Source organism: Mytilus edulis, chromosome 5 (genome assembly GCF_963676685.1).
Source record: "Mytilus edulis chromosome 5, xbMytEdul2.2, whole genome shotgun sequence".
Lineage (NCBI taxonomy): Eukaryota > Metazoa > Mollusca > Bivalvia > Mytilida > Mytilidae > Mytilus > Mytilus edulis.
In genome coordinates, this window is record NC_092348.1 from 40,481,913 (window position 1) to 40,501,208 (window position 19,296).

Genomic DNA, 19,296 nt, shown 5'->3' on the forward strand with positions numbered 1-19,296 from the left:
CAAACAGGTTGACAAAAACATCTGTCAGAAATACTATTTAAAAAAAAAAGGAAAAACATTAACATGATTAAGAACCTTTACAAATCTTATGTAGAAAATATCAAAATATAACCAGGTAATCGACATGTATTTTCAAGCATTTTAAATTAAAAATAAATTCGTTTACCTTATAAAATCTAATTAGTTTTCCAACAATGAAATTATAACATTATGTTTTGATAAAAAAAAGTTTTGTTTTAATTTCAGAAAAAAGTTTATGAAAGAGAACAAACATCTCATTTACAAACACAAAGAAAAATTATGTCTTCCAAAATATCTAAAAATGTTCACATGAATGTTGAACATGACAACAAGGACGATCTAGAAACAGATTCGATAAGACATATAGAAGTTTTGAAAATGAAAATAAATTTAGATGAAGAAAATCATCAGCAAGAGAAGGATGGAATTCGTAAAGAGAGCGGGGCAACTATTAAGTCACTTCAAGACACAAATAACAGTCTTATAATTAAGACTAGAGACCAAGCAGACAAAATGAGACAATTAGAGAATGCAAACACTAAAAAAGAAAGAGAAATAGAAATATTGAAAAATAGTGAAGATGCAGCAAAAAATGAATATGAAAGAATGGAAAATAAGATGATTGAAAAGATGCTTTATCTTGAAACTCAAATTCAGCAAACAAAGGAAACCAATAATGAACAGAAAGAAGAAATTGAGAGGCTGAAAAATGAATTAACTAAAGTAGAAAAAGAGCTACTGAAAATGAAAATCGATAAACGGTATGAGGAACAAGCTGTTCAACAACAGATAAAAAGTCTTGAAACAAATCTTGTAAAGCGAGATGCTGAAATGTTAAGTAACATTAAATCAGGGATTAGAGAAGCGTTAAAAACACTACGAGACCAGATGAAAACTGACCAGGAAAAAAATGATAAGACTAATATAAACAGTACAGGAAATATTCAAATTATTCAAAATAATGGAATTGGTGCACAAAATACACATCGACAAGCTTATCCTATTAAAAAAATTATTCCTAAGTTTAAAAGATGACAGAAAACCGAGATCACGTTTTCAAAGAGGACATGTCACATGTGAACGACTAAAACAAGAATAATAATTAAGTAAACGCTATAATTAGAGTATATGGTATAACTGAAGAGATAAACTGCAAAACATTCAACATTATTAAAAATATTTAGATTTACCCTTATGGCTACAACAGCACATAGGATGCATACTAAACTAGAGGCTCTAAAGAGCCTGTGTCGCTCACCTTTGTCTATTTGAATATTAAAGGAAGCAGATGGATTCATGACAAAATTGTGTTTTGGTGATGGTGATGTGTTTGTACATCTTACTTTACTGAACATTCTTGCTGCTTAAAATTATCTCTTTTCCATTAGTTTCAGTGGAAAATGTTAGTAAAAATTTACAAATTTTATGAAAATTGTTAAAATTGACTATAAAGAACAATAACTCCTAAGGGGATTAATTGACCATTTCGGTCATGTTGACTTATTTGTAAATCTTACTTTGCTGAACATTATTGTTGTTTACAGTTTATCTCTATCAATAATAATATTCAAGATAATGACCAAAAAAAGCAAAATTTCCTTAAAACTAACAATTCAGGGTCAGTAACCCAACAACGGGTTGTCCGATTCATCTAAAAATTTCAGAGCAGATACATGTTGACCTGATAAACAATTTTACCCCGTCAGATTTGCTCTAAATGCTTTGGGTTTTGAGTTATAAGCCAAAAACTGCATTTTACCCCATGTTCTATTTTTAGCCATGGCGGCCATATTTCTGCAAAAAAAACCACATATGAATCACAAATCATTTTATTGTTCTGCGAACAAAATAATATCTTCATGTGCCTCATGGGGAGCAGGATCTGCAAACACTTCCGGAGCACTTGAGACCATCAACGAGTATATATGCGTGAGGGGTTGGTCTTGTTGAATCTTAAATTAGTTTTCTGTGTTGTGTTTTATACGCTGTTGTTTGTATATTGTTTTTTTTACATGGCGTTTTCAGTTTATATGTGACATTTTGAATGTCCTTTTGGTATATTTGCCTCTGATATTTATACTAAACGAGATAAAAATGTACCAAAAAGTCATTTTTAATAGAATATTTTCAAAATTGGTATTTATTTTATTTGAATGTTTGTGAATAAAATGTAAAAGCCACCTGTGACTTAAATCTGCTTATTACAGTATGAATTGAAAATGTTCACTCGCGTAATAGTATTAACCATTTGCAGATGTTGAAACTGTAGATAACTACTAACTATGAAGTCCCGATCTTTCTATGAAATAAATTCTATTAAAACTTGATTTTTTAATCCTGTATTCCACCATCCCTCATGTGAAAATAAAAAATCGTCTTAACAAAATAATCCACTTTGCTTTTCATGTAAAATAGGGGTAGCATACGCTCTAAATGTATTACTTTGGGATACCAAACGGCATATATTGTTAAAAATAAAAAAAACATGTAAAACTTGCTTCACAGAGGAACACGGTATCAGTATGATAGAGTGTTTTTTTTTTATTGAAAACATATTGAAAGTTTGTTAAAATTTGGAGGAACACTTTTTCAACAATTTGTCGGCATTCCTATGAAAACGTCCTGTGCACTCCTCCTTAATTTTATATGACTTCAGATTTTTGTTAAAAACAAGCAGATCAAAGAAGGCAGATTAATTGATTTTACATTCAGATATATTGGTGATGTTCTTTCTATTAACAATTCAAACTCTTCTGATTGGGTTCTATGATATTAAAGCAGAAATTTGATGAACTAGATTTATTAGGTACATACACGTCTTGACCTTTTGATATAAAGTTCATCCGAAGATACCTAGACTATGATAATAAACATGCCGTATCAACTTAAAAATAGTACATGATGGTCTTTTTATACAGATTATAGTTACTGACGATGTTTGACACTCATTCACTTCTACGTTCAGTTCATTTTGTAGTAATATCCTGTTTGTCGAGGCTCGTTACTTATGAATTTCGCCAATGATTTTGAATTCTTGTTTATAATTTTGTTTTTCCTTGTAATATTTTTTTGTTTTTATAGTGATTAAGATATAACATATGTTGACTGCATGCTGTAGCCCTATGTTTGATATTTTTACTTTAAAGTGATCAAACATAGCTGTCAACATAAGGATGATATGCGATTCATCCAAGAGAAAAATTGAGGTAACTATAAACCAGGTATAATCTACCATGTTTTACATAAGAAAAGGACTGTATCGAGTTGGGAATATGACAATTGTTTTTTTCCATTAGTTTGATGTGTTTGAAATTTAAATTTTGTTATTTGATAATGGACTTTCCGTTTTGAATGTTCATTCGAGTTCACTATTTTTGTTATTTTACTGTTTTGTTACTCTCATTGAACTGTTTCAAAGGAAATTCGTCCAACAAAAGTATGTCATCGTGTGATACTCTAGTTTTGACTCGTTTAAATGATATGGTATAAATGGTACAGGAATAAGCAGACCAACAGGTTTTAAGATAGTTGTCTACGCAATGCCAAAGGAATGTTAGTTCCTACAGGCCAATTCTGAATCAATTTCTTTCAGCTTAGAAAGCCATTTACAATATCCGATTACATTTTTGGTTCCGGTAATGATTAAATATGGATCATATTCTTTGTAGTGCAATATTCTAAATACAAATTCAGGTCAATATATATCTTCAAACATGAGCGTGTGATACGCATGTCACTGTTTCAATGAATTAAGCTGACACTCAAACTCACAATTAAAAATCACTGACAACACACGGATAAAAATGAAAAAGACAAACAGAAACAACAGAACACAATACATAACTTAGTAAATTTAAAACTGAGCAAACTGACCCCCTCCCTCATTACATCATTTGGAAATATCTGTTTAATTACTTCGTGTTAAAGTTTGGAATATAGATTCCTTTTATTCCCTAATTATTATTGTTCTGAAAAAAAATCGATGAAATTTATCAAAGATGGAAACGGGATATTCATATGTTTTACATAAAATCATTGGCTAACATGTGTTAACCATTTGTGTCATTATCTTGAGCATACTATATGGTTGCTAGCTAAATTAAATTTCGTCAACATTTGATGGTATTTAAGTCTTTTATGTAATTAAACATAACTTCAATTATTGTTCACAATTCAAAGTTTGTGTCATACTTTAACCAACTTTGCACGGTGTAAACGTTATTCCAAATCAATTTTGTTCCGTTAATGAAATAATATGAATCACATCCTTTGCAATCCAATTGTTCTAAAAACAAATCATGGTCAAGATATCTTGAATAATGAGCGTATGATACGCTCGTTGCTATTTCAATTAATAAAGCTGACACTCATGCTCAGAATAAGAAAAACACGGATACTAATGAAAAGGACAAACAGACAAACCACAGTACACAATACACAACATAGTAAGTAAAGACTGAGCAAACTGAACCCTCCCCTCTCCTCAAAAAACAAAAAAACAAATGCGCTTAACATTTTTTTATTGCGGAGAAAAATAAAGAGAAGAAATCAAGAAAGAATAATAAACTTCGATGTCCAATACTTTGTTTGTTCTTACAACTGCATACTAAGGGTAAATTATGAAATACAACGTACTATTAATTACATTGAAGCAGTACGTTAACTTATCATTTATCTTCAAAAAGTTCAGAAAAAACAAGGCAGTACACCAATTCATATTGCCATGCACAAGCAGTGAAAAGGTCTCAATTTGAAGTTAAGAAAAAAATCATTTCGAACTTTAGAACATCTTTTGAAAGTGTTACTGCATCGTGAATTTTTGAGATAATGACAAGTTTTTAAGATTTTAAAACTACAAAAATGTTATTGCTCTTTTTAGAACAGGGCAAAAGACAAAATATTCATTTATTACTTCTCCATTAATCAGATATGATTGGCTCATATCACAGCTGACATCTGACGCTTAATTATCCCTCTAACCTTGTGTGAACTTTTACAAAGGCCCCATTCTGATGTTGCGAGATCACACCTTTAATTTCATTAATATTTGGTTATTTTGTAGGTCATCTTCGATAATTTACTTTGTAGCTCTGTATCTGTTTCGCTTCATATCTTGGGATTTTGTATAAAACGGTTTTTTTTTCTCTCGTACAGAGTCTGGCGTACTGAATTATAGTCCTGGTTCTTTGATAGCTATTATGCAGAAAGATTAGCCAGTGAGGTTCGGGAAATATTTAAATGCTAGTTTACTGGTTGAAGGGAGCTATCTCCATTTGTAAAACTATATATTTATTATCTGCGGTTGACAAAAAAAATGAAACGTCACCACTAATGAAATATTAGAGCAAAAATAGTCCTTTTTGATTAGAATTCAGGTTGTTAATGCTTCCATATAGTTGCTATTGTAAATTTACATACGAATGTTGTTGATGACAAATTTACGATAAAGCTATTTTGACATTCTTTATTTCTAAAATAATAATATTGTGTACCGTTTAGAATATTATAACACCCAGGGAGTTTTAATCGTTAAAAATATATCAATAGTACCACTTGGACTATTAACAGCCCAATTGACCAGGAAGATCGATTAAATCTGTCATTGATTGTATGTCCGCAATGGTTCCGTTTTTTGTGTAGAAAATATCTTTTGTGTTGGTATTTGTTTTTTTCCGTTATTCCCTCCAATCAGAGTAAACAGTTGTGACATCACGCATGTCGCTACCTTAGAAAGGCTTTCCTTTGAAAATAGGTCAACAACCGAAATTATATTTGCTTGTTTTATTTATTTTTATACTCGTAACAAAAGTGCTGGATCGCAAAGAAAACTAAATTTTATTTAGGTAGTCCTTAACAATACAATGAAAATATTAAAATAATCCAATCACTTATATACACCATTTTTCATTGTATATGAACAATGTAACCTTGAGAATTTCTCTTGAACTACTGAAATAACGGCATAAAACATATGTGTAATACCAATGTTTCTTGTAATTGTACTGCAAGTGTTTTGTATTATTTTTTTTTTTTAATATGTAGAAATAGAAATGACCACCAGAGTAACACTAACAAAACAAGACAGAAATGATTGAGGTGCCTATTTGTTACACTTTGCTACACTAAACCCTAATGCAAATGACGTATTTATAAATAAGATAAAATGTCTACTGGTTTGTGAATGTATACTGAATAATAAATCGTTTTACATAGTTTTCATTATGTTTGATCATGTTTGTTTTGTCAATGTATTTGCCATAACCAAAATTGGTTTTTGTATTTTGCAAAAAAAGAATTATTATAATTATATCAAAATAAGGATGTTTCATGTTATATATTTTAAATTTAAGTGTCTGACTAGATGAATAAATAAAATCAATACATGATCATCCATCAGATTGATCAAAACGCTCAAATATGTTTTCGTCACAAGAAACTATAATTTAATGGATAATGATGGAAACGGAATTGTATCACATGTAATTCATTAATTGGTAACAAGTAATTAAGCCACATATATGGGGTTATATTATACACAATTGGCATGGAATATGTCGATTGATACTGACCTTAAAATAATATGTTCAATTATATGTCTTATATGACTATTTAAACTTGTAACTAAATTCTTTGGATAATTTAAACACAGAAAGGGTACAATAAATTAATATAAAAACAGAATATGACGAAATTCCGATTAAATATTTTAAACAATGTTTGCGTGAGGATTATTTAACATGTCATTCATGACACTTTTCTTACCAATAACATTTGATATATTGATTATACAAAATGTACCGGTAATAAAAGTTATATAAACCTTTCAAGCTTTGTATATAGACGCTCGATTTCATCGAATCTTCTTTAAAAAAAAGGTTAACATGCAAACTTATTATTGCAAGCTATGACTTTTTTTCATTTCTTGAGATAAAAATCAAGCTGAGTATTTAATAAATAAAATGGTATTCCTGCATGACTTATATGCCTCCATTTGGTACACATAAGTGTATGTGTGTCTGTGTTTGTATGTGTACGGTGTTACAGTGTTTATCAGTTTGTACAGTATCTTTTTGTATATATAAAACTTGTAGCATAAAATAATTTCAAAGTCAACCAGTGAAAATTACCTTCCAAAGATGATGAACATTTTATTTAAACCAGAATTGGCTTATACATTGTTATAATGTTTATTGTAAATAAAACTAATTTATCAGTTATTGAAATTTATTCACTTACATTTTGTTAGATGCTTTATGTTCTAATGAGTTAGTTGTGAAAGCAACTTTCTTTTCCGTGTGATAGAGTAAATAATATATATATACATGTATACATATAATTATATTGTCTTTTTTTAATTTTCATAAATTATATTGTGAAGATTTTCTTGCTATTAAAATGAATCTATGGTCTTAATTTAAAAAAAAAACTTAATTGCGTGTTGAATTAATTCTGCTATACCACCACAGAACCAAAAAAGATGACAACAAAGAAGACATCGAAAAAAATTAAAGAAAACAAGATCTGTTTAAATTATAAATAAATAAATCTAATGAAAGTTAAACTGCATTCTGTCTTTTATATGTATATATTGGTTCACGTTGGTTCATTATGTTCATTAATGCTACATTTAACAATAACATAATTATACAATTTGCGATGAGGTATATCTCCAACAAACATGTATAGAAATAAAAAATGTTTCGATGTTATAGGTATGTTTCGAATAATTGTTAAGTCTTTATATTTACAAATTAAACAAATGCAGTTCATATTATTTTCTTCAGATATAAATATTTTGAACATTGACTTTGTGGTTAATGGGTAAATGGGTGCTTCATTTTTAATGTAGGTCAAACCTTGGAACAGTTAGTTATATTAAAACAAAACAATAAATGATTTCAAAATAAAATAAATAAGTTGACATATTAAAAGTTTTGAATTTGGCATAATACCAGTGCTACTCAACCGGGTATTATCTGTGAACAGGCTTTTATGTGTTCAATTCGGCTATTTAAATTTAACACTGATAACACGTCATACAGTATTATATCAAAAGACAGTAAATCAATTAAATCGTTTGATCGAATTACTTCAAAACAGAAATATTTACTTCCTACATGTGTTATAGTTAAGATAAGACATATGAAAAAAGGTAGGTTTGTTCATAATTTAATGCAATGATACATTATTTAATGCATACCTTTTTATAAATCATACTAACAGACACACGGGCAATAGTTTTCACTTTTAATTTCATTTGATCAAATTTGGGTGATGGCATATTTCCTATGAAATCTATTGAAACTATTTGGAAATTTGAAATGAATGAGAAAAAGTTTCACTTTTAACAAAAGCTAGTTTAGATAAATGATAACAAACAGAATCCTTACACAGGTATTATCTCTAAAGGTCTCCGTGAACTTATATGTTGTGACGTCATGGTACGAAAACTGTTAAGTGATAGCAAATGTTTATATGTATATAAGTGAAAATCCGCACCTTTAATTTTATATGTGTATTATTTTTCATATGTTATAAAATCAATGAGTTTTTGCGTACCTTTTTTTTTTTTTTATCTCATATGTAACGAAGTGTCTGTATGAGCTTTTGTCAAGACTTGGCGTCTGTCATCTATCAATGTCGTCCGTTTTCTTTTACTAAAATCATCTCCTTTAAAGCTTCTTGGTCAAACAAACTTGTCCTCAATCATAAATGGGTATCTTTTTGGAAAGAAATTTTCAATAGCCCCGTACAAAATGTATGCCGATAGACATGGATTACAATGCACGGGGATAAAAATAGAAAAATAGGGGTAGAAAGTATTTTTGACCATTGTCTTGAAAACCACTGCAGATAGAGAACATTTGACAAGTTCAAAAATGTTTAGAATATTTGATCTACATAATGTTCATTAACATTCAAACTTAAAGAAAACATCTAATAGGAGATTTAGCCCTTACAAGACTTTTTTTTTCCAATTTGATGATATAATTTTTGGTGTATATAAAATTTAGTGCTCTTCTTCAAGAAATAAGTGTCTAAGTGGTTTTTTTTAACATCTATACTATCCGGCTATATATATATATATACAACTCGTCTAAACATCAACCCAACAATGTTAGATCTGTAAATTTGCTTTCGCAAATTTTTGGTTCTTGCCTCGCCGGGATTCGAACCCATGCTACTGTCATATCGTGACACCAAATCGCCTGCACTGCAGCCGTCCCGCTAGACCACACGACCACCTGGGCTCTTAATTTAAAAGAGCTTTCGCTGGCCGTGTGTTACCTTTCCACGTCAGTTTTAATCTAGCGGCGTACTGCAGTACATGATATATAAGGCATGAAGATGTTATTGTTACAGATCAGCTAAATTATCTATAGTAAAGGATCCTACAAATTAATGTAAGATACAGTCACAGAAAATAATTATATTTATAAGTACGTCTGAGTCAGTGACAACCCTACAACAGATGTATCCATCGGATCCCCATCAATGATGGTGATACATGGCTGTGTACATAGTTGTATATATATATATATATTTGTATTTTTACAAGGTCTTAAGATATGTTTTTATTTTGGTCCCAACTTTAGGACAACTAATAAGCTGTCTTAGGTAAGTCTTAGACCATTTTTTCTTTTGGTATAATTTTTTGATGTTCTAGCTTATAAACAAAAATTACTTTCGTCATCATACATTTATAAAGCAACCATTTGAATTTGGGTTTTTTTGGGGGGGTGGGGGAAGGGGTAGGGGTAATTATGGATATGTTAAAACATTTTTTGTTTTCAAATGAAAAATGAATGTTTTCGACTTGCTATGCTTAAAGATTATTTGTTTTTAAATTTGTCAAAACAATTAACTCGGTGATCTGAGTGTTTTATTATGGTCCATTTTTCAACTCCACGAAGTTGATTTTTCTAACTGCTGTAAACGACTAATTTATGTCCTGATCCAGATCCGGATTTCGACAATAAATGTCTCTTCAGTGATGTTAGGGATATCGAAACGGTATTTGGAAGGCCATATAAAAAGTACCCTCATTTTTAAAGAAGTACCCTCATTTTTAGATAGACTCTTGAATTTTAAGAGTCAATATAGGATGAACGGATCATATAAACCGAAGGGAAAATATGATACAAGCCCAAATGAAAAAATGTAAACGAGTCTAAATTGAAAACTACGTTCAAACCTATGATTGCGTTGGATAAAAACCGCAACTTTTATACGTGTGCATGTAAAACAAATTTCGTTGTAGAATGATCTAATAACAGCAAAAACAACATTTTTTAAAAGACCAAAAAAGTGAAAAAGTATATTTAAACAAAACGCATTTGACTAACAGGTCGAACAACTGATGCTCTTTAACCCTGCTGATTGCCATTGGCGATTGCCAAAAAAAATTGATCAAAAGATGTAACAAAATGGATCTTAATATAAATTTATTACTAAACAGAAACAAATTAACTTGTGGCCACGATGTTATGCCACAAACATACAGTGTCAATATTTTTTAGTACACAAGATCCGGATTTCGACAATAAATGTCTCTTCAGTGATATTAGGGATCAAAACGGTATTTGGAAGGCCATATAAAAAGTACCCTCATTTTAAAAAAAGTACCCTCATTTTTAGATATACATACATGTGTACACAATTTAACGGTATACATTTTAGTTATTTTGAATGACATTTTCATGCATGTTTTCTTCCTAGGCCTTTTACTTGATTAAAAATATTTTTAAACTTATAATGTGATAACCTTATGTAACGAAATCCTACTACAGTGTATATTTTGTATATTAATGTTAGAAAAATTGCATCATTATACGGTAGCAAGAAAATTGCACTTAGGACTACGAAATGACATCTTTGTGAAAATTATCTAAGGTAACCTTTAATGTACAGTCTGAGATATATCATAGGATAGTCCCAAGACTTTCCTATAATTTGTTCTAAGATATATCTTACGATAAATGTTAGGACACTTTCGAAAACATGGTCCCAAGTTTCCTTTCGTCATGATTTTAAATAGACATTTAAATATATGGACATACATTTAGTACGCGTTGATCTTATACAATAAAATATACCTGTATTCATTCACAATGATATACGAACTAGATCTATTTGAATTTAAATGATAAGTTAAGAATATGCAGTCAAAACACATTCTGTTTGTGAAATGGTAACCTTACACCTAGAATATATATCGTGTTGATTTGAAGAAAACACATCTGTATGTTTAGTGTACTGAACTGTTAGTGGTTTGAGTAAAAGGTATGTTAGTTGACTAAATAAAGCTAAATTAGAAATGCAATTAGTATGTTACATAATTCATTTTTCTGAACACATTTAAAAAAGAGGTCTGTATTTTTTTTTAAATTCATGAGCACATTGAAAATGATATAAAAAACGAGTTAATGCTAAAAAAATTTAAACTGATGTGCAATGCATGGTGATTATTGGTGAATAAATACATTGATGATTATAACAAACTTTAAAAAAAAAAATGGAATCTCAATATATACCATCGAAATTGAATGTAAGTTTGATTACATAAGTTTATTAATATATGTTTCGATTAAAAAACATATAACCAAAAATATAACTATTGATACCCTTTTTGAAATCCTCTGAACTATCATTCAATACATAGATCTATGAAGAACGCTCAGACATAGAAATGTGTAACATTCAAATGTCAATTATTCATTTAAACTGTATTACACATTTGTTGCTTTGAAACTTGGAGGGTTTTTTTTTGGTTACTTTCATAGAGTTGACTTTCTATCTTTTCAATAAAATTTAAGCATATATTACTTAAAACAACAGGTAACATGCCTTAACATTATTGATGTTTTACACGTAGTAAAGCGACTTGGAACACCGTTCTTGTAAAATGAAATTTTATTTTTATAACGAGATAGAAAAAGGCCAAGGTTTGAAACAACGAAAATATCATATTGTGTAGATTTGTTTATTTTAGAATTATACAATATATATGTCACTTTATCGATAAATCTGTTGAATTAATCACAGGAATCGAAAATCTATATAAAGATCAATAAAAGATATTTGTACTCCAGTTAAGGATTTCTAATATATGCTTATTTTTTATTTAGTATTTGTTTTCAAACGTTTTCTTTAGTTTTGCATTTCTTTAGTTATGCGAATTTTGCTATATATCAATTAAATAATAGTTATTTATATTAATATGAACATCGTTGCCACAAAATCAGGGTTGGCAAATACTATGTTTAAAAACAATTCATCCTCTCTAAAAAAAAAATCGAAAACAAGAGTTTTTGTTGGGTTTTACTGAAAAACATGAACATATTGATAGTTTAAAATACTAATTGGAGTCTTTAGATTAATTTAAAAAATTGACCAAAAATGCATGCCAAAAAGATGTATACAGATGAGTTTTTTGTTATGTTTTATTAAGAAATGACATTTTTTGTTGGATATTATGAAGAAATATCAAACATTATAAGTCGACAATAAACCGACATGGCCATGGCAAAAAAACAACAACAAAAGGACAGACAACAGTACACAAAAAAGAACACAGAAAGCTAAAGATTGAACAACACATGACCCACTAAAACCCAGTGGTAATTTGAGGACCAATATAATACAATATTAGTTTATTGCTTATCATAAGCCAGATATTGTACAATTCAATATATATAATTAAGCTTGAATCAAGTTGAAATGCATTTTTTCCACACAGATCTTTTTTTTTTTTAAATACCTCGAACCCTAAAATCGTTATGTTTCATAGATCCGCTTAATCTAAACCCTTATTCACCAGCATAATTCGTCCAAAAGAAAACAAATTATTCTATGAAGCTTTATTTCTTCTGAACGGATCATCTTTTTATAATAATTTAAAACATGTTAGACCTTGGTGTTTTATTCAATTGCTCCATCATCCAATTACTACTGCGTACAGTGCACATGCAAAGAGATACCAACCCGACAAAAGCGCAGACAACAGCCGAAGGCCACCAATGGATCTTCAACGCAGCCAGACAATCCCGTACTCTGAGGTGGTCCACAGCTGGCCCGTAAATAATGGTATACTAGTTCAGTGAAAATAGACCTCACACTAAACTCCAAAACATATAATTGAACTAAAATTAAAAAAATCATTCAAGACTAACAGAGGCTTCTAACTTAGGACAGGCGCAAAAATGCTGCGGGGTTAACCTGTTTTGTAAGATCTCGATGGCAATACGAACAGTTAAACTTAGTTTAAAAAGGTACGAGTTCGATGTCATAATAAGCAACAAAAGAAACTAAGCAAAATGACAATGATACATCAATTAACAAAGGAGTTCCTGTACTTACTGACATGCCATCTCAAGACCTCAATTAAACTGATTGAAAGATTATGTCTTCATCATATGAAAGCCAAGTACTATCCCTCCCGCCGTTAGTGGTCACTACATCCAACACTATTTTCTCAATTTCGTCAGGTTGGTGTACAGAGTAAATATACACATTTATTTCTGCTGATGTGGGCTTGTTAATTTAAAAGTAAAACTGCTTTTTTCCAAAGTACCGTGTAACCTTGAAGAAAACATCAAGAATATATGTAACAGCATTTGATCTACTTTAAACTGGATGCGTCTGCCTCATAAAATTTTATAGCACTGTAGTCTTCCAACACAGTTTGTCATGATTAAGGTTTTTTTTCATATTAAATTTCAGGATAAACTATGGATGACAAGAACAATTTCTCATTAACCTTCCCATTTCAGAAGCAAAGAAAACGTAAGTTTAGTTTAAACGTTTGAATTTGGTAAATCTATGCAAAATAGATTTTAAACGTTTGAATTTGGTAAATCTATGCAAAATAGATAAGACACAAATAAATCGTTCATTACAGAATTATTAGCAATGTATGCTTCTATAAAAAAGAATTAATTTCATTAAATATCATACGAACTATATATTAATTAAAAGAAAAAGAAGCAGCAAAGATTGAGAAAGCATACTTTTTTATGATGATTATGATGATGATGATGATGTTCAGTTGACTATTCAGAGTCTCTGCAAGTTGTCAGTTTAATATAAAACAAAACAAGTATTTTGATAAACCGAATAAGATTATTGTGTAATGTTTCTCTATATGTAGTCTATTCGGAAACAAATGGATATGATAAGAGATTCATTAGTGAGGGAAATTTTACCAAATGCAACAATGATATTTTTTCCGTTCCGCAACGGATAGTTGGATGCAACCGGTGAGCTTTGGGGGACCATATTACACAGGTACTCAGGTGCATATTTATTAATGTATATTATAGAATAATGTAATTTTCGTCTTCTTTGTCTTTCGTATAAAATTTCCCAGTAACCTCAGTGGTCAGAGACAATTATAGTTAAAATTGCTAGACCTAGATAGAATTCTTACAGCTCCCATTTGTTTTCTAAAATAAAAAAATAATAACATATCCCACAAATATCCAATACTACAATGGCATATTCAAATATGGACTCAGCGTTTCCACGCCACTGAAAAAATCTCAAAAGGTATGTCGGTAACCATTACATTATTTTAGCTTATTGTGTCCCTTAACTAATTCTCTTCTGGCTTATAGTATCAATCTTTAAAATCTAAAAATTTTCATAATTTCATGTAAAGGTTACTTTGAGATCATGTATTTAAAAATATCATCAACTCTGTTTTATCAAAAGGTATGTCTTGCAATGTATCCAACAAGGATCGGTTGACAATGGAATATGACAACGAGGTTGATCTAGATAAAGTTTCGATGAGACAACTTGAAGTTTTGGCAATGAAAATAAACGTTGATGAAAAGACTCACCAAATTGAGAAAAATCAAATCCTGGAGCAAAGTGGGGAAAAGATTAGATTACTTGAAGATGAAAATGACTTTTTAAAAATCAAGACTGAGGATCAGGCAGACAAAATTAAACAGTTGGATAATGCAAACACAAAAAAAGACAGAGAAATACAAAAACTAAAAAACAGAGAAGATGAACTGTCCGGAAAGATTGTTGAACTAGAAGCTCAAATTCTTCAAACAAAGGAAACCATTGATGAACAGAAATTAGAAATTGAGAGGCTGAAATGCGAGCTAGGTAGAGTAGAAAAGGAGATTAAACAAATAAGAACCCAAAAAGAATCTGACGAAAAATCTGTTAAAGAACAAATACAGAATCTTGCAAACAAACAAGAAAAACGAGATGCTGAATGGCAAAGTAAAATTGAAGAACGAGATGCTGAAATGCAAAGAAGAAATGAAAAACGAGACGCTGAAATGGAAAATAAGTTTGAATTATTGATGGAAAAACAGACAAAAGCACTGCTACACCAGATGCAAAAAAGCTCTGAAAATAATGATAAAACTACAATAAATAATACAGGGAATATTCAAATCAACCAAACTAAAAGTAACGGTGCACAACACAATCCACATACAAACCGACAAACTTATCCTCTAAATACAGTATGTCCTGTGTTCGGAGATGAGAAAAGTCAAGAAAATTCATCAAGATTACGTAGGGAAAGAGGACATGGCCCATGTAGACGACAAAAAACAGAATAATAGTTCTGTAATTATTTATAATTTTCCGCGTTTCGACGTATAGAGGAAAATTATTGTACCAACGGTGCTTTCAGAGATATGTATAAACACGTGATATTACTAAACATGTAGTTGCAGTATGACGTGAGTGGTCATTTTTCGCGAATTAATTTCCCTATTAGACAATTCTCTCGCCAACTTCGAACTGGTCAAGTAATATACAATGTTTGTTCATTATTGTTTGAATCTTTTTTGTTTTGTACTATATATAGGTATTTTGTTTACCTGTATACATTTTGTTTATTTAAACATTAGCTATTTTTTTGTAGTTTTGGCAAATATATAACTCTCGAGACAATCTTCCGAGCATTAGAGTTTAGGTTTAGACACAGATTTCCATATCGACTAAGGTAACTTGGTTGTTGGTTTTTCCTGGCCGGCGGATTCGTTAATGACAGCATATTTTTTTTCTATTTGAACATTGTTTATATGTATATAGATATTATTTGCATAAACTGTTATGTATTAATACTAGCTTAAAATAAAAATCCTGTGTCCTTTAAGTCTTGTGGGCGATTGGCGATTGGCAATTGTAAAATTTTGTTTGATATATTTTTGCAATATATTAGTATAGTGTGTACTAAATGTATTAGTGAAAAGGATACGAGCCCTTAGTTATGGAGTATATATGCCAAAACATTTGTTGATGATCTCGTTAGCTTCTGTATCCTGTCATGACTTCCTTTTAGTTAAATGATTAAGGTTTTGTTGATTGTTGATTATTTTGCATATATCTTTCAATAATGTTGCTGTTTGCTTTCATTTGACATACATTTTGATAATTTTAGCATATTCTTTCGTTTTTTACAAGTTTTTTCTATGCAAACAAATAAAGAAAACAAATTATATATACTATTTCAGTGATAAACGAAACTCCGAATTATACACAAGAAACTAAAATTCAAAATCAATCAAGACTCAATTACAGAGTCTCATGACGAGACATGCGCTGAAATGGAGCGATTATATACATGATTTTGGACATATCAACCCTCCCCATATACCTCTAGGCAATGTCGGAAATGTCAGAATAAGTAACAAAAGTAAATAAACAAAATGACAATAATACATAAACTAACAAAAGACTACTGGCATTTACTGACATGCCAGCTCCCGACACCAATTGAACTAATTGAAAGATTATGTCTTCATCATATGAATATCTAGCACAATCTCCCTTATCGGGAACACTCAAAGCAAAGAATTTGTAAGAATCAAAACAATTGAAGAGCTACAAAAAAACCCTTAAAAATCTTTCTTAGACCAACTTTACCTGGAAGAGTTGAAACTGTAGATTCTTTATACTTCAAACATTAAAAAACGGAAAATGGTAGTAAGGATTATTGTAGATCATCCCATCATCGAAGAACTGTCTATTGAGCTGATGATACATTCGGGCAATGTTAGTCCACCAGCTGAGATATCGATCCAGTGTGGTAAACAATGAAATCAATACTATGCAAATTGTATGCGTCCTAAACGCGTTTCTTGGTTAACGTACACCAGGAATGCACAAAGCAAACTATTGGAAAGCCAAACAACTGATGCAAATTGCGGACCCTTGGAGTATAAGTCAGATATATGTTGTGAGTTACATAAAAGGTTAGAATGCGTCAGTCGAAAGGCTGAACGTAGTTTTGTATCAATATTCCAAAGTAAAGTATGCATCAAATCTATGTTTATCTGGCAGCAGTTCTTTTGAGTCAACAATAATTTTCATGATGTATTATTTACGCAGACTACTATTTTCAAATGTATCTTAGTGCCTGTATACCCATTTTATCGTACATTATATTCTTAAATAAATTGTGATAATGATTTATTAAATGAATGGAACTATTGTTGCAAGAAGGAACAAAATCATAAGAAAGTAGAAGATTATTGTATTATAGATGAATCTAAAAATGCAAATGTTACAGTAGTATACCACTATTCTAAAGTTATAACTCGTTTGTGAGAAAACAAATCCGGGATACAAAACTAAATTTGCGGGAAACACGCCCGCTATAAGAGGAAAACACCAAGACAACAGAAACACTGATTTGCAACAAAATCAAATGCCAAATCAACATACACAAAAACAAACTATTTGATATTGACTGCAATATTCCTGACTTGGTACAGAACATTTTAAGAAAATATGAATCTGTTTAACTGTGTATCTGTCTCGTATGTAAACAGACGAAAATTGATGATTTTTTCAATAGAATAAGAAATAATATAGCAAATGTATTGTAGCAATAAAAGTTATTATACAGATACGAAAATGTAAGAGACACAGACGGTATGACATGTGTAAAATGTTCAAAACATTTAGATCTACACAATTTTCATTAACATCAAAACTTTCAGAGACATTCGTATATGAGATATTGCCCTCACAAAACGGTTTTTCAATTTGGTGTTAAGATGTTTGATGTATATAAAATTTAGTGCTGTACTTCACGAAGATTTTGCATGACCTCAAACATTGTTAAACATGAAATGTGTATCTTAGTTTAACATTTTCGTGGACAGATACTCTGCTTAAAGAAACGATCTTTGAATATAGCAATATAACAAAAATTAAAGGTTTTGATATAACTGAAAAAGTGTAAAGATTTTCATGGATTTTTTTCGGTAAGGTCTTTAGGATTTTGAATCGATACCTGGAACATACTGTTGTTTGCATATATTTCATTGCTTTATCTATCTATGCTATATTTTACTGAAGAAAGCATTGAGTAATGACTTAAGATGTCTATTTGAACATTATGACATTATAGTTTGCCTTAAAATAAGGATAGATATCCAGTATAATAATTGAATATTTTCAATGTCCTTTTTATGTTATTACCTAAGGATAGGACGGATTGGCGATTTTCTAAAATGACCTCTTTTTGATGTTATTTCCCCGTTTTTCAAATTAAGATTTTTGTACATCATGTTTTTTGTCAGAAGACAATTCACAAAAGTAATTGAGATGTTTTGATTTTAAATCATCGAGTGAAGACAGTTTTAATATTGGATGCAGAAGAGTGCGAAAGATACCAGAGGAACAGTCAAATTCATAAATCGAAAATCTACTGACAACGCAATGAATAAAAATGAAAAGAACAAACAGATAGAAAATTAAAGAATGAGCAACACGAACCCTCTCAAAAAATGGGGTTGCTCTCAGGTGCTCTGGAAGGGTAGGCATATCCTGCTACACATGTGGCAGCCATCGTGTTGCTCATGTGATAACATGTTTTGAAGCAAATAAATGAAGCAGGTAAATAGAGTGGCATGTGCAAGCCTAGGTATTTTTTGAAGCAATCACGTGACTGTTTAATAATACAAATATTGATGAAACTAAACCCTTATAAGCCAATTCATTTGTAAATAAAATGATTTTGTTCATCATCATTGGAAGTAAATTGTCACTGGTTTGGATTACAATCGGAATTTATTAAGCACTGTGACTTGGCAGTAAAACCATAATAACTGATTGTTAATATATTGCAGATTTTTTTATTTTAAAATTAAAAACAACGATTAAAAAAATATGATAAATTATTGAAATAAGATACATGTATGTAGTTTTAAATACAGGTTTGATTTCATCACATTTTTAAATTTTCAAATATATGGTGGGCAAATGAGACGTCATGCCACCCCAAATTTATGG

At 30.3% G+C, this 19,296-nt stretch overlaps 2 protein-coding genes across 2 annotated transcripts; both read left to right on the forward strand.

The window, feature by feature from the left end:
• The first annotated feature begins 300 nt into the window (after positions 1-300).
• LOC139525090 (uncharacterized protein PF3D7_1120000-like) lies at positions 301-1,056 on the forward strand. The gene has a single exon (XM_071320272.1). The coding sequence runs from the start codon at positions 301-303 to the stop codon at positions 1,054-1,056; it is 756 nt and encodes a 251-aa protein (XP_071176373.1).
• Positions 1,057-8,069: 7,013 nt separating this feature from the next.
• LOC139523673 (uncharacterized) lies at positions 8,070-17,475 on the forward strand. The gene is made up of 3 exons (XM_071317871.1): positions 8,070-8,173; positions 13,744-13,806; positions 14,734-17,475. The coding sequence occupies exons 2-3, from the start codon at positions 13,752-13,754 to the stop codon at positions 15,606-15,608; spliced, it is 930 nt and encodes a 309-aa protein (XP_071173972.1). The 5' UTR covers positions 8,070-8,173; positions 13,744-13,751; the 3' UTR covers positions 15,609-17,475.
• Positions 17,476-19,296: the final 1,821 nt, after the last annotated feature.

Excerpts from the sequence above, each read along its gene's own strand:
- LOC139523673 (XM_071317871.1), top strand. The coding sequence starts at position 13,752 with ATGGATGACAAGAACAATTTCTCATTAACCTTCCCATTTCAGAAGCAA. Across the intron at positions 13,807-14,733 it reads ATTTCAGAAGCAAAGAAAAC|GTATGTCTTGCAATGTATCC; the intron begins GTAAGTTTAGTT and ends TTTTATCAAAAG.
- LOC139525090 (XM_071320272.1), top strand. The coding sequence starts at position 301 with ATGTCTTCCAAAATATCTAAAAATGTTCACATGAATGTTGAACATGAC.